General features: G+C 44.2%; 1 protein-coding gene and 1 pseudogene across 1 annotated transcript in view; both read left to right on the top strand.

Moving 5' to 3' along the window:
* The window catches only part of LOC136181104 (NLR family CARD domain-containing protein 3-like), a 724139-nt gene that overhangs the window by 670138 nt on the left and 27298 nt on the right, over positions 1-26703 (top strand). The window contains exons 6-10 of the mRNA XM_065961446.1: positions 14227-14431; positions 14557-16360; positions 16467-16640; positions 17302-17469; positions 17590-17636. Of these exons, the coding sequence (XP_065817518.1) occupies positions 14227-14431; positions 14557-16360; positions 16467-16640; positions 17302-17469; positions 17590-17636 (2398 nt within the window). The remainder of the gene's footprint in view (positions 1-14226; positions 14432-14556; positions 16361-16466; positions 16641-17301; positions 17470-17589; positions 17637-26703) is intronic.
* On the top strand, positions 6662-8716 carry LOC136181070 (hydroxycarboxylic acid receptor 2-like; annotated as a pseudogene).

The following is a 26703-nucleotide window of genomic DNA, read 5'->3' as shown; positions in this document are numbered from 1 at the left end:
GAGCTCAGCTGTTCTGTGGTCAACACAGATTTTAGGAGGCGACAAACATTTATACGACTGAGGAGCAGGAGGCCAACAGACTTTTAAAAAGCAGCTCTCAGCAGAGGAGGAGGACGATCAGCAGACATGTTTCAGCAGCGCAAAAGGACTGCAGGTTGGATGTCAGAAGAAGATTTCAGGAGGAGCTAACGTCATCTCAGAGAGGTTGTAGTCAGAGAAAGAAGCCTTAAAGAATAACTACTGACTGATGAGGAACATTAGAAGGACAAACTGAAGCTGGAGGACTCATGGGAGGACTTGTCCACCTTTGTGTTGTAGCGGGTTTGACAAGGTTTTAATTTTGGGGTGCCAGTCAGAGTCAAGTCTGACAAACAAAAAATAACTGCAAACAAAAAAATAGCCAACCTGCACAAAACAGGAGCCAAGCAAGAGCAAAAAAAACTCAGAAGTCAAACAAAACAACAATGGAATTTCAAATATATATTATCACAGGCCTCAACCACACTGCAAAAAAATGAATGTGAGCACTGTGTGTGCGTGTTTCACAGTCTGTGTTTGTAACTCAAAGTTCAGTCCCTTCCGGCAAAAGTCCGCTCCAGTAACCCACAACCCACAGTTCAGTCCCTTTCAATTCAATGTTCAAATACAAAACAAAAACTCCGCTCCGGGTTTTACCGCGGGCCTCGAAAACAAATAAGGAAAAAACTGAAAGGAAAAACCAGCGTCTCTCTTCGTGGAGCAACAATCAAAACACAAAGAAACAAAAGACACAGCAGATACTCACGGCACCGAAGTTGTCAAGTCAGTCAGTAATCATGAGTCAGAGTTGAGCTTTGCTGCCCCGGCCTCTCCTGACTCCAGGGAACAGCCGATCCACCAGGAACAAGGAAACAAACAAATTCAATCAGCAGCCGGCCTGACAGCAACGGACCTCCAGCGATGAAAACTCCCACAAACGGCCATACACGAACTTTCAAACATGCTCCATGCCGAGGTAACCTTCTCCTTCACTGATGCTCTTCCAATGACTGTCCGTCTATCACCGGTGACTTGCACCCATACAAATGCCCTTCCCGGAGGACGGATTCAGACCTCGCGGCACTGTGGTGGTTTTTCATTGGCGATTTATGTGGGTGGATGACGGAGGAAGCCATGAATGGAGGTATGTACAAAGGGTTTCTGCCTCTGCAGGCGCTACACTGTCAGAGCTCACTGATGTTGTGCTGAATAGGAAACCATCAGGAGTGAGTTGACAGCATGGTGATGGACTGAGGAGCACTGAGGAGTTCTCTGAGCAGGAGGGAGCCACAGTTTGAGTTTCTTAAACAAATCTCACAAGGAGGCTGAGGACTTTAAACCAAAGCCAGCTAGGCTAGCTAAGGAGGAGTGTTGTTGCAGGTTTTAGCAGACTGAGAGAACAGCTGTGTCTGCAGAGGTGGAAGGTTTGGTGCAGGAGGAGATTGAGGAGACCATCATCAGCTATTTGAAACGGTCATATGTTAAGGAAGAGATGGTCGGACTTTGTGCAGGTTTTTCAACAGAAGAGGAGAAATACAGACACGTGAAGGAGCAGACAAAGAGGACTGCAACTTCTGTTGTTCCAGAGTCAGACTTGACTTAATAAGTGGGTTTAGGATGGAGAGATAATGTGGAGGTTTGATTGGAGGTTTTTCAGATGCAGAGGAGACATGGAGTAAAAGGAGGAGGTGGAACTTATGATGCAGGAGGAGTCTGAGGAGGACAAAAAGCGCACACAAGCCTCTCTCGATCCGGTGCTTCTAGACCTCTGAGGTGTAATCATTCATTTGGAACAAATGATTTTAAAGAAAGTTCTGATCAAATCTGGTAAAGAGCAAGACTCTTTTACTTAAGAGCTTGGCAAAGCTGGTCTTCTGTGACTTACTAAGGCCCAGGACGCCCAGTAATGAGCCGTTGGTTCCGTGCCATTTCCCCCGCGCCCCGATGGGGAAACCCTGCACACGAACCCGTTTCAGGATTGGGTAGTGACCCCTAACTACTTTGGCAAAAGGCCTGTATTTGTGAAACTTGCAGTTGGCAAGATCACTGAGGGTCTTGTCCGAGCCCTCAAAGCCGATTGCTACATTGGCAATGATAGCTAGGGGCCCTTTCCTCATAAGGCGGTCAGGGACTCCGACTGTCCCGGCCGAAGACAGGAAGACACTGGGGGAGGATTCACGGTGAACGAATCACTCCCTGAGCCACCGTCAACCCCAGCAGAAAACCCGATCGTCAGCTTCATCAATTCCAACAGCTTGGGCGGAAGGGTGGCAGCAAAGACCACCCTCGTGTACTCAACCCCAGAGGTCAGCATTAGCGACAAGCGGCGGAGTCTAAGGGCTGGAATGAATGCTCTGAGCCGAACCAGTCCCAGCCCCCCGTCACGAGCCCTCGAGTACAGCAAACTGTCCACGGTCAATTGCTCCAGATGGAGCCAGGCCTTCACCCTTGAACGAATGTCCCTGTCACAGACTTCCAATTGGGCCTGACTCACATCACCCAGGTCAGCGATTTATGTCACCTGGGGGAGGCCATATATTTTGAGGAGATCGACCCGCTGCGTCGGCTTCAGTTGGGCCTTGGAGATCTTCCGCAGGATCAACAGCACCTTGCTCCGCAAATCCGGTCTAGCAACTCCTTTAAGTGGGTTTATCTGGATCCCCAGATAAGTCACAGTTTCACCCACCCCCACCATGTGGATGGGGGTGTCAGCAATGCACCAGGGTGGGCAGTTGTTGACAGAGCTCTTCATCTTGCCTCTCTTTTCAATGAGGAATCCATGGCTCTTTGCCATGCAGGTGGATAAGAGGGTCGATTGCCAAGTTGAAAAGCAAGGGAGACATGGGGTCCCCCTGCTTCACTCCTCTGTGCAATCTAATCTTCCCGGTGAGGCCGCTCTCCGACTTGATCCTAGTAAAACACCGTTTATAGGAGTCGGTAATGAAGTTCCTGAGCGTCTCATCAACCCCCCTCTTGTCCAGCACCTCTGCAAGGTGTGCATGACACACCGAGTCAAAGGCCTTTGAGAGGTCGATGAAGACACATGCCAGTGAACCGCCATTCTTCTCGTACAGGTTGATGAGGCCATCCACTACCACGACGTTCTCGGAGCAACCAGGGGCTGGTATGAAGCCCCTTTGGCAGGGGTGCAGGGTGCACACTTCAGTCAACCGACTAGTCAAAACGCTGGACAGAGTCCTCAAGATCACGGAGCCGATGGTAATGGGCCGCCATTTCTTTATGTCCCTTTGTAAAGAGCCACCTGAGGACTTAGGGATAAGGGTAGTGCGACTACCCCTAAGACAGGCAGGAAGACGGCCGCTAAGGACAATCGCATTGAACAGGTCTGTCAGTTTGACCCCCTTTGGGTCCCACTTCAACAGATCCATCTTCCGGATGCGATCAGGCCCGGGGGCCGAGCCATTGTTAATTTTCTTCAGCACCTTCTCCTGTCTCTCTTGCTCCTTTTTCTCTCTTTTAACTCGCTCTTTCTCCTCCTGCTGTTGTTCCTTCTCCTTCTTATCCATCTCTTTTTGTCTCTCCTTCTTCTCCCTTTTCACTCTTTCCTTCACCTCCTTCTTTTGCCTTTCTTTCTCCTCTCTCTCCCTCTTCTGTATTTCTTTCTCCTCCTTTTTAACTCGTTCTTTCTCCACTTTCTCCTTCCGCTCTTTCTCCTTCTCCTGTCCCTCTCTCTCATTCTTCTCCCTTTTAACTCATGCTTTCCCCTCCTTCTTTTCCTGCATGCAGCGCTCTTTCTCCTTTTTCTTTTGCTCAGGAGTTTCTTTGGGCTCACTGCTGAGTCTCTCCCTGTCCTTACTCCTCCTGAGATATTTATCTACGAAGAGCTGGACATTTATTCTCCTCCCGTCCTCCTCTGTCTCTGAAAGGCTGATGCTGTCTCCAGCGCAGGAGGGTCTCTCACTCCCTCTTGCCTGGTCCTTCCAGGATGGGTCGATGGTGTTGGTGTCTCCAGCGCAGGAGGGTCTCTCACTCCCTCTTGCCTGGTCCTTCCAGGATGGGACGATGGTGTTGGTGTCTCCAGGGCAGGAGGGTCTCTCACTCCCTCCTGCCTGATCCTTCCAGGATGGGACGATGATGATGATATCTCCGCAGGACAACGGGCTCTCACTCCTTTGTCCTTAGGGCTTCTTGATGGTGGTAGAAGGCTTTACTCGACGAGACGGAGGGCTCTCACCCCTTCCGCTCGGAGTCTTCACCAATCATGAAAGGGTGGATGTTGTACCCAAACAGAGGTCTCTCACTCCTCTGTTTGGTCCCTTTCATGATGGTGGGCGGCTCGATGTCTTCTGGAGAGGAAGGTCTCTCACCCCCTCCTCTGGACTTCTTCCAGGGCCTGGAAGAGTCCAGATCTCCAGGAGACAGAGCGTGGACCGTGGTCTTGCATCCAAATAAAGACAGGAACATACATTCTAATGACTTGCCGATGTCGATAAACTGCAGACACAAAAACAAACACACACACACGGTGGTCATTTCTCAGAGAATCAGTGAGTTTTGAACACAGACTTTACTTTTTAACTGTTGAAAAACATTCTGGTTGTAATTTATTGATTGTATTTATTTATGTGTCACGAGTGCCCAACCCTCACGGGTTCAGAAGACCCCAGACGTTCAGCTGCAGCAGTTCAACATTTCATAAAATTACATAACAGTGTCACCCCTTGGTCTCATCCTGCCTTGGTCTTGGTCTTGTCTCGGTCTGGTCCTGCCTTGGTTTTGGTCTTGTCTCGATCCCTTAATGTCTTGGTCTTGTCTCGGTCTAGTCCTGCCTTGGTCTTGGTCTCGGTCTTGACTCAGTCTTGATCCATAAATGTCTGGGTCTTGGTCTTGTCTCGGTCTCCATCCCAAAATGTCTTGGTCTTGTCTCGTTCTAGTCCTGCCTTGGTCTTGGTCTGGACTTGGTCTCAATCCCTAAATGTCTTGGTCTTGTCTGGGTCTCCATCCCTAAATGTTTTGGTCTTGTCCTGGTCTATTCCTGCCTTGGTCTTGACTCAGTCTCCATCCCTAAATGTCTTAGTCTTGTCTCGGTCTCGTCCTGCCTTGGTCTTGGTTTCGACTTGGTCTTGATCCCCAAATTATGGAAGCGTTTAGTGATCAAAATTCAAATGATAAAGCTAATTTGAAAATTCAAATGCATTAACAGAAATGCTTTTTAATTTTCAGAATATGGGTGTATTATTTGACTCAAAAATAACATTTTGATTAATTTATCTAATTTGAATTTTAGTTTTCAACTTCAAAAATGCACATTCATTGACTAAATTAAAATGAGGAAGAAAATTACATTTGCTTTATCATTTTCAAAAAATGCCCCGCTAAATCTGTATCATAATTCAAATGAAAAATCTCATTTTAAAATGAAAATACAGTAACAGAAACACGTTTTAATTTTCAGAATATAGGTGCATTATTTGACCTATATTTAAAATGAATATTCAGTCATCCAGTTTGCATTATACTTTTACTCTCTATGTATGCATATTGTATGACATCATTCAAATGAAAACTAAAAGGTCTTTGGCTTTTCGTTTTCAAACTTGCTGTGCTAAAAAGTGATCATAATTCAAACCAACTCGAAAATGAAATGACAAAGTGGACGGCGCAGGAAGGTGACGTCAGACTCCAGCTCCCAGGCAGGCGAGCGTAATATTTACAGTCTATGAGGCGAGCGGGCAGAACGCGCAGTACATTTTAATTTAGTCAAAGAATGTGCATTTTTGAAGTTGAAAACTAAAATTCAAATTAGATAAATTAATCATCATTTTATTTTTGAGTCAAATAATACACCCATGTTCTGAAAATTAAAAAGCATTTCTGTTAATGCATTTGAATTTTCAAATTAGTTTTATCATTTGAATTTTGATTACTAATCGATTCCATACCAAATGTCTTGGGGCCAGATTTACTAAAGGTTTGCGTGTCTTAAAACGTGTGCAAACTTGATACCACCAGCAAAAAATGTGCTATCTGATATACTAACGGCGCGCAGTGAGGATTGCATCTTTTAAATGAGCAAAACAACACGCATTGTCCTTTTAGTACGTTTGCCTGAATGAATATGCAATAATGGGGTGTTTCTGCCCTAACGTGCAACATACTGGGAGGAGAAAATGCAAACAAGTTAAGTTAGTACACGCATTGTGATTTACCAAGTCTGACAAAAAAGTGCTGTGATTGTGACAGTGTCTGTATTTAACACCTTTGAAAAGAACGTGCTCATCCAGGAGACCAGCGTTACACACAACAGGCTGCTGTTATTGTAGTTAGGAGGAGACATAGGCACAACAAAAGAAGGCATAAAGATTGCGTTTTTCCCCACACATGTTAATATGTTTTAAATCACATTACTTTTTAATTTAATTTAATAAGGAAGAGAAACACCATGATTAAACTACAGGCTATTGTTGACATATATCCAAACAAAACTGAACATCCACAGCCTCTGCATTCTATAGAATTTCAACATTGACATTTATGTCGTCCTATTTCCCTCTTTTCTCCAACATTATATTTTCTTTTTCTCGGGTCGCGCGTCTCTCCCCCAGCTCGACCCCTCCGTTGCACTCCTCTCCATAATGCGCACGTCACCTCCCTCTAAAGCCCGCTGCTGCTACGCTGTAGGATGCTTGGATTGGGGGACCTCACCACTGCTTGTACCCCAGTCTTCGATACCTTTTTCCAGGGCATTTATGTCCGATTAGATACAGCACTGGCCAGCTGTCTAGTGTGCAAGAACGGCCCGAGTGTAGAGCACCCGTGCCACAGAGGACACAGCTCCGACCCCCTGCACAATGTATGACACTTCATTCTTAAGATTAAGGGAAGGAAAGAGAGGCCCTGTTTAATGCCGATGTTTTCTTATAACCAAGATTTTCTTTGTAATATTCAGATTTATCTCCTATAACTCGAAAGTATTGTGCGTTTATTTGCCTCTCCCACTAATACCTCTTTTGCGCTTGCAGTCGTCCTGCTTTCTGTCCAAACTGTCCATGATGTAAAGCAGTAGAACATGCAAAAAAATAACTTAAATAAATAATATAAATAGTATCGCCTCAACAAGGTTTGCACCTGTTGTCATTCACGCAAATTTTCTTAGTAGATCACCCACAAAACGCCCACCAACCAAACTTTTGGAGTGAACACACAATTTAGTACTCTTTAAGTGGGAGCTTAGTAAATCTGGCCCTTGGTCTTGTCTCGCTCTCGGATTACTCTGGTCTCGAGTATGTCTTGGTATGACTACAACACAACATGAATCTCTGTGCCACGATGAAATCTCTGTTTCCAACACTTTGTTTTAAAGAAACTTTTTAAGGAACGAGATGAGAAAACATATTTCTTCTGATCAGCTGATTTCACACATGACGAAAACACAACAAACTTCACAAAGTTTAGACAACAAACAACAAACATTTGACAGATTTGAAACTGCTCACACTGAACTAAGATCACTTCACATCTTACAGTCGAGATATTTAGAATTTAACTGATGAAAAATGTAATTTATCTGAAAGATTAACGCTTAGGGAGATTAAAAGTCTTCCTTCATCATTACACAGTTTGAGTGAGCAGAAAAATGTGGATTGAAAAGTTTTTCTTTCAGCAGGAGAAAACATGACTTATCTCTTCAAAGGTTAGCAGGGGACTGAGCAGGTGGAACTTCAGTGTGCTGAATGTTCTGTTGAGCCCTTATGAGCTCACAGACAACAGACTACACTCAGCTCCTTGATTACGTTTGAATCTAAACACTTGGTGACTTTAACATGGAGTCCAAACGTTTAGAGCCAGTGAACATGTTTCATGTACAAACCTCCACAAACTCTGTAACATCAGTCAGAGGAGGAGGAAGTGACCAGTTCAACATTTACTACAATAAAAGTCAGAAAAACACACAGAACTCAGATTCAGGTCACTTCATCAAAAAGCTGTTTTTACAGCATAAATTAATGTTTACAGCCTGGATCAAAAAAACAAATAAGTCTGATCAGTTATTATACTGTCTCTCCTACACCCCTGAGACCGGGGGATCCCATTAACTCTCTGAGCATCTCTAAAGCTGTGGCTGATCACCATCTGCATGACCACTCATGTTTTCACCTTAAAGCACATCAACACGACTTACTGTGAGAGCTTCATGATCAACACTGAACCCGGACACAACCTGACCTGGCAGAAGTTTGAGTTCATCTTCTCCTTCTATTTGCCTCTGCTTGTGATTCTCTACTGCACGATCCACATAATCGTCATCCTGAGAGGGAGGCAGCTGGCCGAGGATGGAAAGATTCAGAGGGCTCTGTGCTTCCTCACAGTGGTGGCAGCGCTCTTCATTTTTTGCTTCCTCCCGAGCAACATCATGCAGCTGCTGATTTGGATCACGACCAAGAAAGTACACAGCACCCTGCAGAAATCTGAAGTCTGCCCGGCACTGGAAGACCTGACCACAGTTTTTTACATCAGCATCAGCCTGACTTATCTCAACAGCGCATTGGATCCTTTGGTCTACTACTTCTCCAGCTCTGCCGTTAAGAAGAGCTGCAGGAAAGCTCTTCATCTGCCCCAACCAGACACGGCAGAGAGTACGCAGATGAAAACTCGAGAGACAGGCTCCCAGTCACTCAGTCAGCTGGCTCACAGAGAGAGTATTGAGGGGATCATTGAGATGGAAGCAGGAAGATGAAAACCTAACATTTTACTTCTGTCGTCCAGCAGATGTCACATAAATGTTTGCTCCACATAATTAATTTCCTTTGCAAAACATGTGCAGGCAGCTTCACTTGTCATACAAGTGTCTCGAGATAACACTGACGCAATATAAATAAAGATTGATTGATTGTTTGTTTGTGATGCTTTGTCAGAATTGGTTCAGAATTTCGATGAACATTTTAACCTACAAATAATGCAGACAATCGGGACTTTGATTGGAAGACGCTGTTCATGGTTTTTCAGAGAATAGTTCTGTTGAAATTTCTAGCATGTCAGAAACTCTTCGGAGCGGGCCATGATTGGCCCTCATGCTCCCCCATACACTGCAAGACAAACGACTTTCAATCAAGCCTGACTTCAGAATCCGTCTCGTGAGTCAAAAATCGAGTCTGAATCGTCCTCAGTTTGCACAATGGTTGCCTGGCTTAACGTAAGGTTTCTGTCTGTTCCAGGATTATTGTTAGTTTGTCTTTTACCAGCATGGAAACCTGTGTTTTCATCTTCAGTACGTAAGTCAAGTTTTTAGTTTCAAATTGTTTATTTCAGCATTTCTGTGGTCTGTGACTTTTAACTTGACTTCTGCTTCAACTCAGAGGAAGTAAGTGAAGAACATTTACCTGATAAAGGAATTTACTTTGTAGATTCAGATGAATAAAAATAAAACATGTTAAACACAGAAGTTTATCGATCACTGAAGATCATTTAAAAAGGACGATGGTCAAAAATAACTCAAGTTTTTGTCTTTTTTTATGACAGTCTGAAAGTTCTTCTCTTGATTGACAGCTGAGGTTTCAACATGAAGACGATCTCTGCTGCTTCTGATCACACACACACTTTAATTTCTTCTCATGAATCTTAAAATAATGAACTCAAACTTCCTTCAGGGAGAAATGGAGGGTGTGTCCTTTGATCACCTGTTGGTATGTTGATGAACCAGCTGTGGTATTTCCTGGTCTCAGTAGGACTCTGACTCTGTCTCATTCTGACGCAGATCTGTTCTCTGTGTTGAAGGTAAGAGACATTTTTCACTGTTTTTAAGACTCTCTGTTTAATTTAAGTGTCAAAAGAGCTGTAAGCTATCAGTTAGCCACCAGGTTCATTAGCTGCTCTGACTGTAGTAGAAGTGCAGGCAACACAATGACTCTCAGTTAGCATGCAGGCTATGCTAACATGCTAACATGCTAACAGTACAGTTTTACACAGCAGAGGGAGGGCGTGGAGTCTGTCCTCATCAGTTAGGACTAAAAATAATCACTCCATCAGCTCAACTGGTTCCACAACTTCTCTGAAACTGGACGGTTGCCAAGCAACACAAACACTCCTCTGCACCCACAGCACAGAGATCAGCACAGACCAGAGACCTTATTATGCAGCTCTATAAGTAGAATTACTGCAGTGAAATCACAGTGTGTGATTCTAGTAGATAGATTTATAAAGACAAACTCTGCCTGCTGTAGTTATTCTCTATGATCAGCTCTTATTGAATGTCTCCTTCCAGTCAGATAGCTGTGTCAGATTGATCTAACCAATGGGGATTCTTCAGTCTGTTGGGCCCTTCACAGGGGGGTCCTCCAACCATTCATCACCAATATGTGATCAATAATCTGACACCTACAAAAAAATGCTCTGTATAAACATTTATCTTCAAAGTTCACAGAAGTATTATATCCAACATAAAGAACATCTCTCTCCGATAGTTAAGACTAGACTCGCAGCATTCGGTCATTTACTGTTACATTTCATCTTCACTGTCTGCTCCACCACTGCTCCTCTGTTTTCACTCTCAGACGAATAATTCATTTCACAGGAATAAATCATGTGACTCTTAGCAGAGCGATGAGAGTGAGTGCTGTCAGATGGGCCCCCTTAGGACCCGATCACACAGAGACGCAACTCGCCTCAAAAAAACTGAACGCAGCTGAGGAAAGAACAGCTGGGAGCGCCTGTGGAGCAGGGCTGTGTGTGCATACGAGTGACCAAATGAAATATATTTGCTCCAAGAGGAGGGGAAAATGTCATAAAAAGCTGAGGTCAAACCTACTTGATTTGATTGGCTACTTTGAGTGACATTGACGATCGCTAAGACTCTGCTTCTTGATCAAAAAAGTTGAAAATGTTTAAACTTTTATGCGTACCCAAAAACTGCTAGAAAAATGTGTCTTGCAGCAGCAAAGAAGAGCGCCCAGCAATCACGCTGGACCATAGGATATCCATGGTTTTGCTGGTGCTGCTTTCCCTTTTTGAAGGTGAACCAGGTAGATGTGATGTTTGTAGACTGACAGTGAGGTGATGATGATGATGATGAAGGTGAACCAGGTTGATGTGATGTGTGTAGACTGACAGTGAGGTGATGATGATGATGTTGGGGTTTTATCTAGTCAACTTTGGTTATATTCTTTAATAATTATATTTAATTATTATTAATATAAATAACAATATCATTAAACTATGTGTAATCAACTCGGGGACAACACCCTGAAACCATGGAAATATAACCGAAATATCACTAAAATTAGTCTCAAATTAGTTACTTAATTACTAATATTATCAATATTAATAACTATGTTTAATAAATTGAAGGCGTTAAATCAGTACACAAAGTCCTCTTACCCAGCTTATATCACAATGCAAATACACCAGTAACCACAAACAACTGCTCTCTTAAATTATAATAGAATTTATTTAATCAAAGCAACATCAATCCAAAATCAATGAACTCAATCAAACAAGTAACTATCACAAACTAATCCAAGCAAACAAACATTATCAAGCAAAACTTGTGAATGAGGTGTAAAAGTGTGTGTGTGTGTGTGTGTGTGTGTGTGTGTGTGTGTGTGTGTGTGTGTGTGTGTGTGTGTGTGTGTGTGTGTGTGTGTGTGTGTGTGTGTGTGTGTGTGTGTGTGTGTGTGTGTGTGTGTGTGTGTGTGTGTGTGTGTGTGTGTGTGTGTGTGTGTGTGTGTGTGTGTGTGTGTGTGTGTGTGTGTGTGTGTGTGTGTGTGTGTGTGTGTGTGTGTGTGTGTGTGTGTGTGTGTGTGTATGTGTGTGTGTGTGCATGTGGGTGAGAGAGAGAGAGAGGAGGGACAGAGAAAACAAGATGGTGGAGAGAGACAATGCACCATGCGGCTTCGTGACATGGGGACAAAATGGTGGATGACAAAGGAAGCCGTGTGGCTGCCTTTTGAAATAGTTTGAGCTCTCTGAGCTGAGTTCAGTAACTGTTACTTAAACACCAGAAAGCCAGTGGCCGGACTTTGATTCAATGGCGGGTACACTGGTCTTTCTTATTGTGAAAGCCATTGACTGAAGGTAAACTAGCATAGCATTACACACATAGGCGAACACGGCGGTTCTTCACAATAAAACAAATGCAGCAGCTTACAAATGATAATAAACAGAATGTGACGTATCATCAACAATGATGCATAATTATCAGTGGTTATAAAAGAAACATAACTATTTCTGAAACTATTTCTGCCCAGACCAAAGCTCTTACTTGGGGTAACTCCTGGTGACCATTGCAAAGTTGGTTGGATCTCCACTCTGTTGAATATTAAATCAACAGATTCAGGCAGGTTTCTTTCGTGGCAGATGTAGGAGGAGGGTAGCAGGATTCAGATCTTCGATCAGAGTGCTGCTCTGTGGTCTTCTGGTTGGAGCCAAGTTCTTCATGTGTCCTTGTGGATTCAGGGATTAGTGGGCTTTTCTTCAGCTCTCCAGTCCAGTTGGGTTCAATGAAATCTTACGAAAAATCAAAGGAAAGAAACTCTTGTTTTTGCTCGAACCTGATAGAATCTGATTGCACCCCAAAACTCCTAAAAATATGCCGTGGAAGTAGTCAGCTGAATCCTCTGATGCTTGAATTCAGCATGTGAAGAGTTACCTATACTGAGCAACCTCAGCTCTGGAGTTTAACCTATGTAAGCCAAGAGGTGGAAAGGGCTTGTCTCCTCGAATGCTGGAGTCCATCATGTGTCGACAGACCACACTTGAAGAGAAAAAAGCAATGCGATGCGATTGCTTTTAAAGACTGGAACTGCCTGTGGGTTAACCTCAGTCCTCCTCCAATGAGGATAGAGAATTCAGAAACCCCCCACACCCCCACTTTTCACATCTATTTGTTAGTTGCTGTTGGGGGGTGCTGGGCTAAGACTCCTTTGTATAGTTCCCTCCAAAACAACTCTTGTCAGGCTTGAGAACTGCGATACAGGCCTGAGTCCTTTGTCCAGCACACATGGCTGAAGCCCAACAATGATGATGATGAAGGTGAACCAGGTAGATGTGATGTTTGTAGACTGACAGTGAGGTGATGATGATGATGACGATGACGATGACGATGATGATGGTGGTGATGATGATGATGATGATGAAGGTGAATCAGCAGCTTCATCTCTTTGTTTCCTCAACAGCTGAAGATCTTTGACTGGATGTGACTTCAGCAACTGAACTCCATCAGTGTTGTTGTAGTGACAGAGTGCAGCTCTCCCAGCAGGGGGCGCTCTGCTATGGATCAGTGTGAGGACACAAAGGAGGGAGTCCCTCCCTCTAAAACCTCTCTGTGTGAGGAACATGAAGCTCTGAGGTGAGGATCTCTAACTGTCCATGACCCTCCATATCACAGCTTAGTACTCACATCACTCTACCTTCATCATCATCATCATCACCACCATCGTCATCGTCATCGTCATCGTCATCGTCACTGTCTCATCTGCTGCTCACAGGAACTAATAATGTTGTTTTTTTGTATCAGGATGAAGGAACAGAGACCAGACTCTCCTGGACCCAGCTGTGTGTCCATAAAGAGTGACCGGTCTATAGATCGCTTTATTGACTTTAAAGATGGACGTCCTGCTGATGGAAGGTAAGAATTAAAAATCAAGTTAATGTTATGTCTCTGTTGTTGAAAGTCTCATATCTTTGCTCAGAGTTCATCACCATCATCATCATCATCATCATCATCATCATCATCATCATCATCATCATCATCATCTGCTGCTCACAGTAACTAATAATGTTGTTTTTTGTATCAGGATGCAGGAACAGAGACCAGTCTCTCCTGGACCCAGCTGTGTGTCCATGAAGAGTGACCGGTCTATAGATCGCTTTATTGACTTTAAAGATGGACGTCCTGCTGATGGAAGGTAAGAATTAAAAATCAATTTAATGTTATGTCTCTGTTGTTGAAAGTCTCATATCTTGGCTCAGAGTTTCATTATATATATCTCGTTGTTTTCTTGTGTAATATGTCCTGTCAGAGTTCAACAGGAGAGCTCCAATGTTCACAGAGATCAACCAGACCAGCAGAATTCAACAGACCTGGACTTCATCTTTATGGTGTGTTCAACACACTGTTAATTAATATACTACCATTACAATAATTTAATTCTAAGTTATTGTTCTGTTTAGACCAGCTGACTTTCAGACTGACAACCACATGTTGAGTTCTACCAGTTCATATTAAATATCCTGTGTCTCCTTCTGTTCCAGCTGCTGGAGGAGAACATCATCACCTTTGTGAAGAACGAGCTGAAGAGAGTCCAGAGGGTTCTGAGTCCAGATTACCCAGAATGCTTAGAGAGTCAGAGTGAGGATGAAGAGCAGGGGAGAAGCTGTAAAAAGGCATTTTTGAAGATCACTCTCCACTTCCTGAGGAGAATGAAGCAGGAGGAGCTGGCTGACTGTCTGCAGAGCAGTAAGAACATTTTAACAGATTTAGTATTTTAGAAAAATGACAAAGAGGTTTAAAGTTCAAAACTCAGATAGTCATGTGATCTATATCAGAATCTGTTCATTGATTTCAGTTCTTTCTTTTTTCAGGAACAGTCGCTGCAGAGTGCCGGCGTAAACTCAAATCTAACCTGAAGGAGAAGTTCCAGTGTGTGTTTGAGGGGATTGCTAAAGCAGGAAACCCAACCCTTCTGAACCAGATCTACACAGAGCTCTACATCACAGAGGGAGGGACTGGAGAGGTCAATGATGAACACGAGGTCAGACAGATTGAAACAGCATCCAGGAAACCACACAGACCAGAAACAACCATCAGACAAGAAGACATCTTTAAAGCCTCACCTGGAAGAGATGAACCAATCAGAAGAGTGATGACAAAGGGAGTGGCTGGCATCGGGAAAACAGTCTTAACACAGAAGTTCACTCTGGACTGGGCTGAGGACAAAGACAACCAGGACATACACTTCACATTTCCATTCACTTTCAGAGAGCTGAATGTGCTGAAGAAGAAAAAGTTCAGCCTGTTGGAACTTGTTCATCACTTCTTTCCTGAAACCAAAGAAGCAGGAATCTGCAGGTTTGAAGAGTTCCAGGTTGTGTTCATCTTTGACGGTCTGGATGAGTGTCGACTTCCTCTGGACTTTAAAAACAACGAGACCCTGACTGATGTCACAGAGTCCACCTCAGTGGATGTGCTGCTGACTAACCTCATCAGGGGGAAACTGCTTCCCTCTGCTCACCTCTGGATAACTACTAGACCTGCAGCAGCCAATCAGATCCCTCCTGAGTGTGTTGACATGGTGACAGAGGTCAGAGGGTTCACTGACCCACAGAAGGAGGAGTACTTCAGGAAGAGGTTCAGAAATGAGGAGCAAGCCGACAGAATCATCTCCCACATCAAGACATCCAGAAGCCTCCACATCATGTGCCACATCCCAGTCTTCTGCTGGATCACTGCTACAGTTCTGGAGGATGTGCTGAAGACCAGAGAGGGAGGAGAGCTGCCCAAGACCCTGACTGAGATGTACATCCACTTCCTGGTGGTTCAGTCCAAACTGAAGAACATCAAGTATGATGGAGGAGCTGAGACGGATCCACACTGGAATGAAAAGAGCAGGAAGATGATTAAGTCTCTGGGAAAACTGGCTTTTGAGCAGCTGCAGAAAGGAAACATGATCTTTTATGACTCAGACCTGACAGAGTGTGACATCGATATCAGAGCAGCCTCAGTGTACTCAGGAGTGTTCACACAGATCTTTAAAGAGGAGAGAGGACTGTACCAGGACAAGGTGTTTTGCTTCATCCATCTGAGTGTTCAGGAGTTTTTGGCTGCTCTTCATGTCCATCTGACCTTCATCAACTCTGGAGTCAATCTCATGTCAGAAGAACAAACAACATCCTGGAGGTCTAAAGTATTCAGAGGAAAACCTGACCCAACACATTTATATCAGAGTGCTGTGGACCAGGCCTTACAGAGTCCTAATGGACACCTGGACTTGTTCCTCCGCTTCCTCCTCGGTCTTTCTCTTGAGACCAATCAGAATCTCATACGAGGTCTGCTGACACACACAGGAAGTGGCTCAAAGACTAATCAGAAAACAGTCAAGTACATCAAGGAGAAGATCAGTGAGGATCTGTCTGCAGAGAAAAGCATCAATCTGTTCCACTGTCTGAATGAACTGAATGATCGTTCTCTAGTGGAGGAGATCCAACAGTCCCTGAGATCAGGACGTCTCTCCACAGATAAACTGTCTCCTGCTCAGTGGTCAGCTCTGGTCTTCATCTTACTGTCATCAGAAAAAGATCTGGACGTGTTTGACCTGAAGAAATACTCTGCTTCAGAGGAGGCTCTTCTGAGGCTGCTGCCTGTGATCAAAGCTTCAAACAAAGCTCTGTACGTGCTCCCATAACTATCCAGGTTAAATGTAATTCTCTTCATTCAGAAATAACAACTATAGTTTGTAATTGCTTTCATTTGTGTTCTTCTGAATCCTCTTCAGGCTGAGTGGTTGTAACCTCTCAGAGAGAAGCTGTGAAGCTCTGTCCTCAGTCCTCAGCTCCCAGTCCTCTAGTCTGAGAGAGCTGGACCTGAGCAACAACAACCTGCATGATTCAGGAGTGAAGCTGCTGTCTACTGGATTAAAGAGTCCATTCTGTAGACTGGACACTCTCAGGTTAGTGTGCTGCTGATCCACATTATTCATCTAAAATCACATTTTCTTGATGAATCATTTATTAAATGGGCCTTGGTGGTGGTTTAAAGGTTGACTGTATGTTTCCACATTAAAGCTGTAAAGCTCTGAGCTCGTTCTATAGCTCTCAGTCTTTTAGTCTGAGGAAGCTGGACTGGAATAAAGAAAGTTAAATATGAAGTTCTTTCCCCACCAACAAACAAACCATGGATAATGTTTGGAACATAAAGAACTAAAGAATCTTTATTTCAGATGAAACAGTTCAGATCTGTTTCTACATCACTGCTGATGTCAAAGCAGTCTGTGTGTTTATCTCACGCTCTGTCTTACCTTCACTATTTGTCACCAGAGTAAATATTGATTAGTATCAGATTATGAAGTCTATTCTGTTCAGCTGCATGGTTATGACGGGATGTTACTGGTAAAACAGTGAAGAATGGACCAATGGATGTTAAGCATATTGTGTGTGTGTGTGTGTGTGTGTGTGTGTGTGTGTGTGTGTGTGTGTGTGTGTGTGTGTGTGTGTGTGTGTGTGGGGGGGGGGGTGGTGCGTGCGTGCGTGCGTGCGTGCGTGCGTGTCTGGGTGTGCGTTCGTGTCTGGGTGTGCGTTCGTGTCTGGGCGTGCGTGCGTGTGTGTGTGTAGTCTGTCAGGTTGTCTGATCACAGAAGAAGGTTGTGCGTCTCTGGCCTCAGCTCTAAGCTCCTCCCCCCTGAGACATCTGGACCTGAGCTACAATCATCCAGGAGAACGAGGAGAGAAGCTGCTGTCTGCTCGACTGGAGGATCCACACTGCAGACTGGAGACACTGAGGTACAGACAGACACACAGAAGCTGTCTCACTGTTTCTGAATGATGAACTCTACTTCTTGTCTGATGCTGGATTTAAATGAAGATGTATGAAATATATTCTGATCTGGTTTCTTCCTCCAGTTTGGACTATAGTGGACTGCACAGACTGGATCCTGGTCTGAGGAAGTGTGAGTGTGTTTTCATTTCTCTTCATCAGAACACAGCAGCACATGTTGGAGTGTAGAAGAGTAAATGCTCTTGAACAATCAGACAGAGACTATGGCTTGTGAACAGAGGATTTGTTTATTTCTCTCGGAGAAGTTAATAACAATAACTTAGATATATATAGCGCCTTTCATGAAACCCAAGGATGCTTTACAAAGTGTGTATGTGTGTGTGTGTGTGTGTGTGTGTGTGTATGTGTGTGTGTGTGTGTGGGGGGGGGGGGGCGTAATGGGAGACAACAAGAGAGGAATAGAAAAACACAAACAGAGAAGAGAAAGGATCGAAACACTAGACAAACAAATGAAGGAGAAAGGGAGTGGGTGATCAGCTGAGGGGAGTGTTAGATGAGGCTGAATGCTTTGGTGAACAGATGGTGTTTGAGGAGGTTTTTAAAAATGACCAGGGGTCTCATTTATAAAAGAGTGCGTAAAATTCATACTAAAAATGTACGTGTGCCAAAAACCCAGAAATGGCGTGCGCACAAAATGATTCAGAGTTATAAAACCGTTCGTACGCACACCTGCACGCAATGTTCCCTTTATAAATCACGATCCACCTGGAAATGTGCGCACGTAGATTAGTCCCATGTTCCGCCCTCTACACGCCCACATTCAACCATAAACGGTCAATGCAAAGCAGCTCGTGAATGAAGATGCATACAAACGAGGGGGCAGATCAAAGGTTTCCAGCGTTGGATCACGAAAACAGAAGTTTAGACAAAGAAACAAAACTTTCTGACCCAGGAACAAAGGAACTTGTGAATGAAGTGAAGGATAAAATGGACATATCGGTAGTTTACTGCAGCAGGAGGATCACGAACTGAAGAAAATTCAGAGAATGACACCACGTCGCTGCTGCATTCACGCTGTCCTATGTGCCAAAACATCCACCGTTCATCATTACGCACGAGTATATCTGCAATGTTTACATGTTTACAGGACCCACACTGATTTCTTCATATAGTGGCAGAGAGGACACGTCAGTCAGCATTCTCCCTCACTCTATCATATTATTAATCAAAGGTTTGATCAACCAACAAAAATTTTGAATTGTTGGCCACATATTTTCGTGGGCATCTCCGTCTGCACTGTGACTAATTATGATCAAATATATGGCTTAATGATCGTGTCAGAGATGCCCCGACTTAATGTCCACACTTGAATGATTGACAGAATAAATACATGCAGCTGATGAAATCTACTGGAAGCAAGGTTCGTTGCTTCCTGACCCCGGCTGGCGCCCGGTAGCTTGCAGCTTTCAGCCTGCGGCTAGCAGCTGCTCTCCCTGCTGCGGACATGGTACTACTAACATACTCCGCTCTGCAACTCCGGAATCTCGCCTGCCACTTCTCTCCGGACAACCTTGCTTCCATTAAATCTTTCGGACTCCTGCGCCGTCCTCACTACGTGCATAGGGCTGCCCGATGCAAGTTTGTTTACACTGACCATGCTATCCTCACTGTAGTGTCTGACCGGCGCCATCATCACAACAAATCACAGGTGCACACCAGAAACCTGATACCTGTTGTTGTGTGTGTTGACAGAACCACTCCTCTCTCCCCCTCTGCTTCAGAATACACCACCGCCTCATTTATGCTGCAGAATGCTCGCTCCCTTAACAACAAAGCAAACCTATTTCACTAAATATCAAACTTTACTGACAGATCCACGTCATCACAATCATTCAAACCGATGGTTTTATTTAGGCTATAATCGCGCATGTAGTGAGCCGTTTCCAATAAGTTACTTTCATTATGATAATATATAAACATAAAATAAAAAATAAAAGTCTGCCACATACATATTGCATCAGCGCCGTCTCGCCTTCATTATCCCGGACAGACCTCAGAGGACTGGACTTATACACTAATGTAGAGTTAAAAATTAGACTAACACAAAGACCATAGAGCCTCCAGTTTTCATTAATATATTTCAATATCTTGCATTTATCATTAATTGTGATTGTTAGTTTTAATAAAGAGTGCACAGAGACATGGCGGTGGCTTCACACATTTCACCTCCTCCATATTCAGCACATCATCAGCTGCATGTATATATACATGCACTTACTAGCATACATATACCCATCCTCACACATACATGAATACACATACTCAAAGTGCACATATACAGTATTTACTTACATACACATGTGCCGACCATATACATATGTAACACTCAGGATACAAAATTTACTTTAAATCAAATATGTATTTATAAATAATAAATTATCAAAAAAACAAAATATACCAAATTAAGGTGTACTGGGCTAATGTAGGTTAGACTCTTGGAGCTGGTGGAGAATTAATGACACATGACACCGAATGTTGATAACCGGTTGTTTATTTCAAAGTTCAATTTGTAACAAATAACAAAAAACACTTGAACTTATTCAAGGAAAATACCACAAATTAAATAAAAGAAATTAGGCCTTCAATTAACATATTCTTAAGGGCACTTTTTACCCTCCATACAACATTGGCTAAATATTACCAATTCTGTTCGTATAAATCAATGCACCAAACACATTACACGTACTGCAGTTATTTGTCATGTGTGTGCAGATGTCCAACGAATTCAAATGTTTATTTCAGTAGGGGAAATCCTACCACACCCTTTAACCAGACAGCCAGGCTTGAGGCCTGCCTTTTGAGGGAATCTTAAGTCTTTTGAAGTTGCTCCTTTAGCTCACCATCTTCTTTGCTCCAGCAATATGGCCTGACCTGTTTAGGCAAACAGGTAACAAAATTACACGTCTGCTCAATTTGGGAGCAGCAATTTAATCAAATGTTCTATTCTGGATGTCTCACCAGTGTTCAGTCCTGAAACATTCCTCCTCGCCAGCAGCAGCAGCAGCAGCACAGCAGCTCCTCAAGGGCTTGACGTTTCAGTTCAGTTGAGTCCAGCTTTGTGTCCAGGGTTGAAAAGCACAGTGTTTTTCTTTCAGAAGTTCTCCTTGACTGTTTTAGGAATGACTGTCTCCTGCTGCCTCCTCACTGACCTCTTTGATTGGTTTCTTGATTAGTGCACCTGGTGAAAGGGGGTAGATGCCTGTTGGCTGTAGGCTGCATCCAATTGGCTCAGGATTTGAATGACAGCTGCTGTTGTCCACTGTCAGCAGTGTTGCACAAACATTATTATTATCATATTCCTCTTTTCTTTTTTCTTGTTCTATTTTTCTTTTTCTTTTTCTTTATTTTCTTTTTTTTTCCCATTTATGACTCAAGAACAGTTGTTCAATCGCAGATCAGAGTCAATACCGAGTCATATCATAAAAGAGAGAAAAGGGCCCCAGATTATGTCATATTTGTGCACAGCGTCTATGTTGCTGTATATGACTTTTTCCAGTTTAGCTATTTTTCCAAGTGCATGATACCAGTCTAGGGTGGTGGGAGCTGAAACATCTTTCCATCTACAGTATATTCAAGATGGCGGCGCCCTGCTCGACTGCGGCTGCAGTGGCTCGTGATAGCAACAGGAATATAATGGCAAATAACCCAGTCAGTTCTGATAATTTCACAGTGAACCTGCAGCGTAGTTACTCTAAAGTAATATACGACCGCCAGGCAATTTTAGTTTTAGGTAAATCAAACAGTTTCAGTCCGGTAGATGCGACTACTCTGGACCTTCTACGTAGCCTCGGAATACTACGCCGGCTACATCCAGCGGCCTGTGAAGCAGCGGAGCCTCGTACCAGCGGTGTCCGCCAACGGAGGAGACGGAAGCGGTGTGACCGGAAGCAAAAACGGGGATGCCGAGCGGGGCTAACAACCAAGCTAAAAGCTAACCCGCACAGAACACCGCTTCCTTCCATCATGCTTTCTAATGTCCGCTCCCTGGAGAACAAACTGGACTACCTGAAGCTAGATTTAACTGCAAAACGGGAGATGAAAGACTGCTGCGCCATATTTCTCACAGAAACGTGGCTGAAACCATCCGTTCCAGATGAGGCAGTTAGCATAGAGGGGCTAACATTATTTCGGTCGGATAGGAGCAGCTCTCTCACTGGTAAATCCCGAGGCGGCGGTGTTTGCATATACACCAACAACAACTGGTGCCACAATGGTGAGATAGTCTCAAGTCACTGCTCTCCTGATGTAGAACTACTGACTATAAAATGCAGGCCCTTCTATTTACCCCGGGAATTCACTGTTATGATCTTCACAGCAGTGTACATTCCTCCCAGTGCAAACACCAGAGAAGCCCTGAATGTTTTATACCGCTCCATCAGTGAACTGCAATCTACACATCCAGAGGGAGTTTTCATTGTGGCAGGGGACTTTAATCAGGCCAATATGAAAACAGTTTTTCCTCATTTCCATCAATATGTGGATTTTGCAACCAGGGGTGGGCGCATGCTGGACCTGGCCTACAGCAACATCAAGAAGGCATTCAAGGCTGCACCCCGCCCCCACCTTGGCTCCTCAGACCATCTCTCTGTGATGCTAATTCCAGCATACAAGCCCCTGCTGATCAGGAAAAAACCCACAGTGAAGCAGGTGAGGGACTGGCCTGAGGGAGCTATGGAGCATTACAGGACTGCTTTGAATGCACGGACTGGGACATGTTCAAGGCGGCTGCTACGGACAATCACCAGACGTGTGTGGAGGACTATGCCGAGTCTGTGTCTGCATACATTCAGAAGTGCATGGAGGATGTTAGTGTGATCAAGAACATCTCCACACGGGCCAACGAGAAACCCTGGATGACTAGTGAGGTACGTGCAATGCTGAAAGCCTGGAACGACGCTTTTATATCTGGCGACATGATGGCACTAAAAACAGCCAGAGCCAACCTGAACCGTGCCATAAAGGTTGCAAAGCGTGCTCACAGTCAGAAAGTGCAGGACTTCTTCAAGGACCCCACGAACACCAGATGAATGTGGCAGGGCATACAAGTCATCACAGACTATAAAGCTACTCCTCCCCCCTGTGACAACAACATCAACTTTCTCAACGACCTCAGCAACTACTTTGCAAGGTTTGAGGCACTCAACACCACTCCAGCGAGGAAATCTATTCCTCGCTCCGATGAGCAGCCAATCAGCCTGGACACAGCTGATGTCCGGAGAACCCTGAGGAGAGTGAACACCCGGAAAGCAGCGGGCCCTGACGACATACCGGGACGGGTGCACAGACATCTTCAACACCTCGCTGATCCAGGCTGTGGTACCATCATGTTTAAAGACTCCTACAATTATACCAGTGCCTAAATAATCCACAATCTCCTCGCTCAATGATTACCGCCCTGTAGCACTAACCCCCATCATGATGAAGTGCTTTGAGAGGCTGGTAAAGGACCACATTGTCTCCAGACTTCCCCCCACATTCGACCCGTACCAGTTTGCTTACCGCCCAAACCGCTCCACAGAGGATGCCATCTCCTCTGCACTCCACCTGGGCTTACAACATCTGGAAGAGAAGGACACACATGTGCGGATGTTGTTTTTGGACTTCAGCTCAGCGTTCAATACAATCATCCCGCAGCATTTGGTGAGCAAACTGGCCCCCCTTGGTTTCAGCACCCCCCTATGTAACTGGCTGCTTGACTTCCTCACAAACAGACCCCAGTCTGTGCGGGTGGGCAACAACACCTCCAGTGTCATCTCCCTGAGCACCGGCTCCCCTCAGGGCTGCGTCCTGAGTCCGCTGCTGTTCACCCTGATGACCCATGACTGCTGCGCCAGGACCACTACTAACCACATTGTCAAGTTTGCAGACGACACAACAGTAGTGGGCCTCATTCGTGACAACAACGACATGGACTACAGAGAGGAGGTGAAACATCTGGTTGACTGGTGCAGAACCAACAACCTGGCCCTGAACGTCGATAAAACCAAAGAGATCATCGTCGACTTCAGGAGGCGCCAGCCCAGCCACACACCACTCCTCATCAACGGCACAGCAGTGGAGAGAGTTAGCAGCACAAAGTTCCTGGGGGTGCAGATAACAGACACTCTGACCTGGTCCCTTCACACCGGCGCTCTTGTGAAAAAAGCGCAGCAGGGCATGCACTTTCTGCGTCGGATGAAGAGAGCACACCTCCCTCCTCCTATTCTCACCACCTTCTACAGAGGCACTATAGAGAGCATCATAACAAACTGCATCTCTGTCTGGTCCGGAGCCTGCAGTGCCACCGACTAGAAGTCCCTGCAGAGAGTGGTGAGGACGGCGGAAAAGATCATTTAGACTCCACTTCCTCCCATCCAGGAGATCGCAAAGATCCGCTGTCTGACCAGGGCTCAGAAAATCAGCAGAGACACCTCCCACCCCCACCAAGGACTGTTTTCGCTGCTGGACTCTGGAAAGAGGTTCCGCAGCCTCTGAAGCAGAACTTCCAGGTTCTGTAACAGCTTCTTCCCACAGGCCATAAGACTTTTGAACACGAAAAAATAATCCCTCCATTCCCCCTCAAACCCCCACACAGGACTACCTCACTGGACTGTAAAATACAATATAACGTGCAATATATTTATCTGTATAGTAATTTTACTCATAGTTTTTCTTTTTATATCTATTTATATCTTCACCTTATTTTTATTTTTTTTTTATATGTAAATACATGCTGCTGTTTTCATCCAGCACTACAACGAGCCAAATGCAACGAAATTTTGTTCTTATCTGCACTGTAAAGTACAAGTTTGAATGACAATAAAGAAAGTCATTAGCTTTTTAGCGACTGCAAAAGCTGTAGCCAGCCACTTGCTTTTAGTTTGAGATTCGAGTCTGGAAATTACAGCAAGCAGGCAAACTGCAGGGACTGGGTCTATTTGCTTACTTACTTACTTTTTGATGTACCTCCACCCAGAAGCTCTTAATTTTTATACAATCCCAGACCATGTGTAGGTAGGTCCCTGTCTCAGATGAACATTTCCAGCAGGTGCCTGTCTGTCTGAGGCCTACTCTATGTAACTTACTAGGGGTCCAGTGGTATCGGTGCACGGTTTTGAGTTGTGTTAATTTCAGTGAAACGTCCTTGGAGATTGTGTGGGCTCTGCGCCAGACCTCATCCCACTTTTCTTCAGTTATGTTGCACCCTAAATCTGTACTCCACAGTCTCCTTGTTCCCTGAAAGTTCGATGTTATCTTGTTAATAAGTTCTTTATAGATTCCAGGTGTGTTTATTTTAGATTGATCTCGTTCTAGTAAGCATTTGTCCCAATGTGTTGCAGACGGGTTCTTTTTACTATTATTCCTGAGGGATACGACTGCACTTGGAAATATTTCCACCAAGGTAATTGGACAAGAGAAATCTCTGCTTTCAGATCATTATATGATTTGAATCCAACCTCTGTGTATAAATCAGCCACTTTAGAAAAGCCATTTCTATACAACTCCTTCCATTGGATCGGCTTCTTACCTATAGTTAAAAATGGATGATCACAAATGGGTACCCATGGAGACTGTAATACAGCTTCCCTGGTAATTTTATGAATCTTCCTCCAGATGTGGTAAATGAAACTCAGACAAGGGTGTTGTTCTACTACACCTTGCTGTTTATTATGTATAGCATCTTTATTTAGACTTTATTCACTGCATGTGTTTGTTGATTTGGATCTCCATTCATCCTGGCTGCCATGGTAACTCCATTTGAACTTGATTAGAAGTGGATTATTACATTTCAGTGCTGTCAAACATCATTCAGTGCTGAATATGAACTGTAAGTTTGATTGACTCTCAGTAAGTAGGGGTGTAACGGTACACAAACATTTCAGTTCCGTACGGTTCTCAGTTTTGAAGCTTCGGTTCGGTACATTTTCGGTACAGTAAAGTTTTTTTCTTATTTATAATTTCCCTTTAACACATTGGGCTAAGTGCAGCATCGACAGTTCAGATTTGTACACCTGCTCAGGTTACTTTTTAATAACATTTTAAATTAAACATTGTAAAAAAAAATAAACTTATGCTGCTTCCTTCAACCAAAAGAGTCTCCAATAAATAAAAGATATGAATGAAATGAAGTATTTTAGAATGAAATGAAGTAATTAATATAGCCTATATGTACAAATATTTCTTTTAAATTGCACTGACACCTTGTGGTGTCACCATTGGTGACAAATGGCATTTTTTATGGCTTTGGCCCGTTTAGAATTACTAGCAAAAGGCTGTCTGTTTTTTCCTAGTTGCAGTGATGTTTACGTTCGCATGGTGCCTTTTCAAGTGCTTTAATAAGTTGGACGTGTTGCCTGTGACGTACCCGATGTCCGCTGAACAACAACGGCACACTACTCTCGTCTTGTCAACGTCTCTTTGTCCATTATTGTGGGAATGGGGAGGGAGGTGTTCATTCTTTCATGCTGCAGGTTATGCTCCCACACAGACGTGTCTCCCCCTCCCCTTTTGCTCTTAGTTTGAGCGGGATCATCGCTGAAAATGAAAACAAAACTTAAGAGTAAGTCCGTAAAAAGAATTCCATCCCGGTTATATGCAACTGTCCAGACCAACAGGACTCGAGGAACTACTAATCTGCACAGTTTGCCCGGTTTATGTTTGAACTTTTTTACAAGTTATTAACTAAAAGCTGTGTCCCATACCAGCAGCCGCAGCCTTCCTCCACCCTGAGGTGTTCTTCTGCTTTGCGGTCCATGTGGGAACACAGATTAAATCACTTTTGTTCCGCACGTACTCGGATCAGTCCTGTACTGAAACGGTCCGGTCCGAGTACGTGTACCTTTACACCCCTATCAGTAAGTGTCAGTAAAGTTGTTGATGAATGAACAGATGATAACCTGCAGCTGTGTTGTGTCTCGTTCTCTCCATCAGACGCCTGTGAGCTGGAACTAGACACAAACACAGTGAACAGAAACCTCAAACTGTCTGACAACAACAGGAAGGTGACACGTGTGGAGGAGCTTCAGTCATCCTGATCATCCAGACAGATTTGAATACTGGTGTCCTCAGCTGCTGTGTAGGACTGGTCTGACTGGTCGCTGTTACTGGGAGGTCAAGTGGAGAGGAGAGGTTGATGTATCAGTGAGTTACAGAGGAATCAGAAGCAGAGGAGGCAGTGATGAATGTGTGTTTGGATTAAG

The sequence above is a fragment of the Labrus bergylta genome, chromosome 2, assembly GCF_963930695.1.
Source record: "Labrus bergylta chromosome 2, fLabBer1.1, whole genome shotgun sequence".
NCBI classification, from domain to species: Eukaryota; Metazoa; Chordata; class Actinopteri; order Labriformes; family Labridae; genus Labrus; species Labrus bergylta.
This window is presented reverse-complemented; position numbering and strand designations above follow the sequence as displayed.